The sequence below is a fragment of the Numenius arquata genome, chromosome 5, assembly GCF_964106895.1.
Source record: "Numenius arquata chromosome 5, bNumArq3.hap1.1, whole genome shotgun sequence".
Lineage (NCBI taxonomy): Eukaryota > Metazoa > Chordata > Aves > Charadriiformes > Scolopacidae > Numenius > Numenius arquata.
In genome coordinates this window covers 37,286,285-37,288,004 of record NC_133580.1, presented here as the reverse complement: position 1 = coordinate 37,288,004, position 1,720 = coordinate 37,286,285, and the positions used below count along the sequence as shown (strand labels likewise).

At 62.0% G+C, this 1,720-nt stretch overlaps 1 protein-coding gene across 1 annotated transcript; it reads left to right on the top strand.

Moving 5' to 3' along the window:
* The first annotated feature begins 381 nt into the window (after nucleotides 1–381).
* CLDN23 (claudin 23) lies at nucleotides 382–1,083 on the top strand. Its single transcript, XM_074148201.1, has one exon. It carries the CDS (start codon nucleotides 382–384, stop codon nucleotides 1,081–1,083), a length of 702 nt encoding a protein of 233 aa, XP_074004302.1.
* The last annotated feature ends 637 nt before the right edge of the window (nucleotides 1,084–1,720 follow it).

Sequence of the window (1,720 nt, the reverse complement as noted above, 5' to 3'; positions counted from 1 at the left end):
AGCGGAGCTTTGGTGGTGCCTGCAGGCTCCTGTGCCTCAGCCCTGCCTGTGCCGGGCTCCTGCCTGTGCCGGCCAGCCCTGCCTGTGCCGGCCAGCCCTGCCTGTACTTCCTCCTGCCGCTGGCACCTCCCCGCAGCCCTGAGCACAGCCGGGACACGGTGGCCCGCCCCGGCTCCGCGGGCTGGCCACCGTACGGGGGCCCTGGGACTACTGCCCTGCCGCGGGGGAGCCCTGCCAGCACTGAGCAGCCCTGGGGCACCAGTGCCACCTCTTCTGCGCAGGTGACGGAGCGCCCCCCCGCTCCCAGACCTCTCTGGCTCTGGCAAACAGGAACAGGAGTTGGAAACCCACACTGGAGCCTGCTTCACCCACCTCCCCAGCATGCGGACGCCAACGGCGATGATCGTGGGGATGGTGCTGTGCCCCTGCGGGCTCCTGCTGACCTTCACGGGCACGGTGGCACCCAACTGGAGGCAGGTGAGCCACATGTCCAACCAGCCCATTGACTTTGTCTTGGAGCAGGGCATCTGGGACATATGCGGAGAGCAGCAGAGCAGCCATGACCGCCTCTGTGGGCAGGCTGATGAGCTGGGCTACTTTGAGCAGGTACCCGTGCGGGTGGCCCAAGGGATGATGCCCACCTCACTGGCGCTAACCCTCCTGGGCCTGGTGGTGGCTGCCCTGGGGGTTCGCTGCTGGCAGAAGGAGCCACGGCACCTGCTGGCTGGTGTGGCTGGGCTTATGCTGCTCCTCTCAGGGCTGCTGAGCCTGGTGCCTGCCTCCTGGTACACCCATGAGCTGTGGGCACTGCCTGCACCAGATGGGGGCACGCTGGTTGCAGGCTACAGCTTGGTGCTGAGCTACTTGGGAAGCTGTCTGGAGATCTTGGGGGGGCTGGCCCTCGCCCTCAGCTTCCACCACTGCTGCAAGGAGCGCAGGGCCCCCAAACTGCCCCCCAGCTCTTCGCTGGAGGCGGGGCCATGGTCCACCACTAGCGCTTACTGCAATCCTTGGAATGTGCTGGAGGACGAGCGAGACAGACAAGACCAGAGGAGCACCCTGCCTTGTGACTCGGATTTGTAAACCCCACAACAGGGACAGCAGTAGGCACTGGCCAGCCCTCCTGCCCAGTGCTGAGAGCAGCACCGGCCCCTGCTCCTCCAAGCCATGCCCTTCTCTTGGGGCACCTCACAGCAGTCTGGAAACAAGACCAAGGACCTGGCTTGAATCTCTGCAACCTCCTCAAAAGCTAGCCCTGGCTCCAGTCCCTCCATGTGACTTTTAGCTCATCCTCCTGCACCGTGCAGCAGTTTGGGCAAAGGCAGCTCTGGTGTTCCCATGTAAGCAAGGTATAGGTTAGCACCATGTAGCTGTCAGGACTGGGCATAGGGGAGGGGAGCACCTCCCGCACGTCTCTGCAAACAGCAAAATAAATGAAGAGGAACGGGTCTGTGCTGTGGGATGGTTATGGGCTTTCTGCCAGGCAGGCTGGGCTGAGAGCCAGTGGGCATGGCTAACCCATTTCCCCCCTGTTTTGCCTGAAGCTGGGAAGAAAGGTCTGCAAAAGGGGACAGGTAGCTGTTATAGCACCTTCCTCAAGGACTTTGAGCCCATGGTCAAAAGCTGCTCTGGAAGAGGTTTCTCCTTGCTTGAACACAGTCACTTCAGGGGCGAAAAAAGCAATCACAGGGAAGAAAGTAGCGTATATTTCCCCTTTCAT

Excerpts from the sequence above, each read along its gene's own strand:
- CLDN23 (XM_074148201.1), top strand. The coding sequence starts at position 382 with ATGCGGACGCCAACGGCGATGATCGTGGGGATGGTGCTGTGCCCCTGC.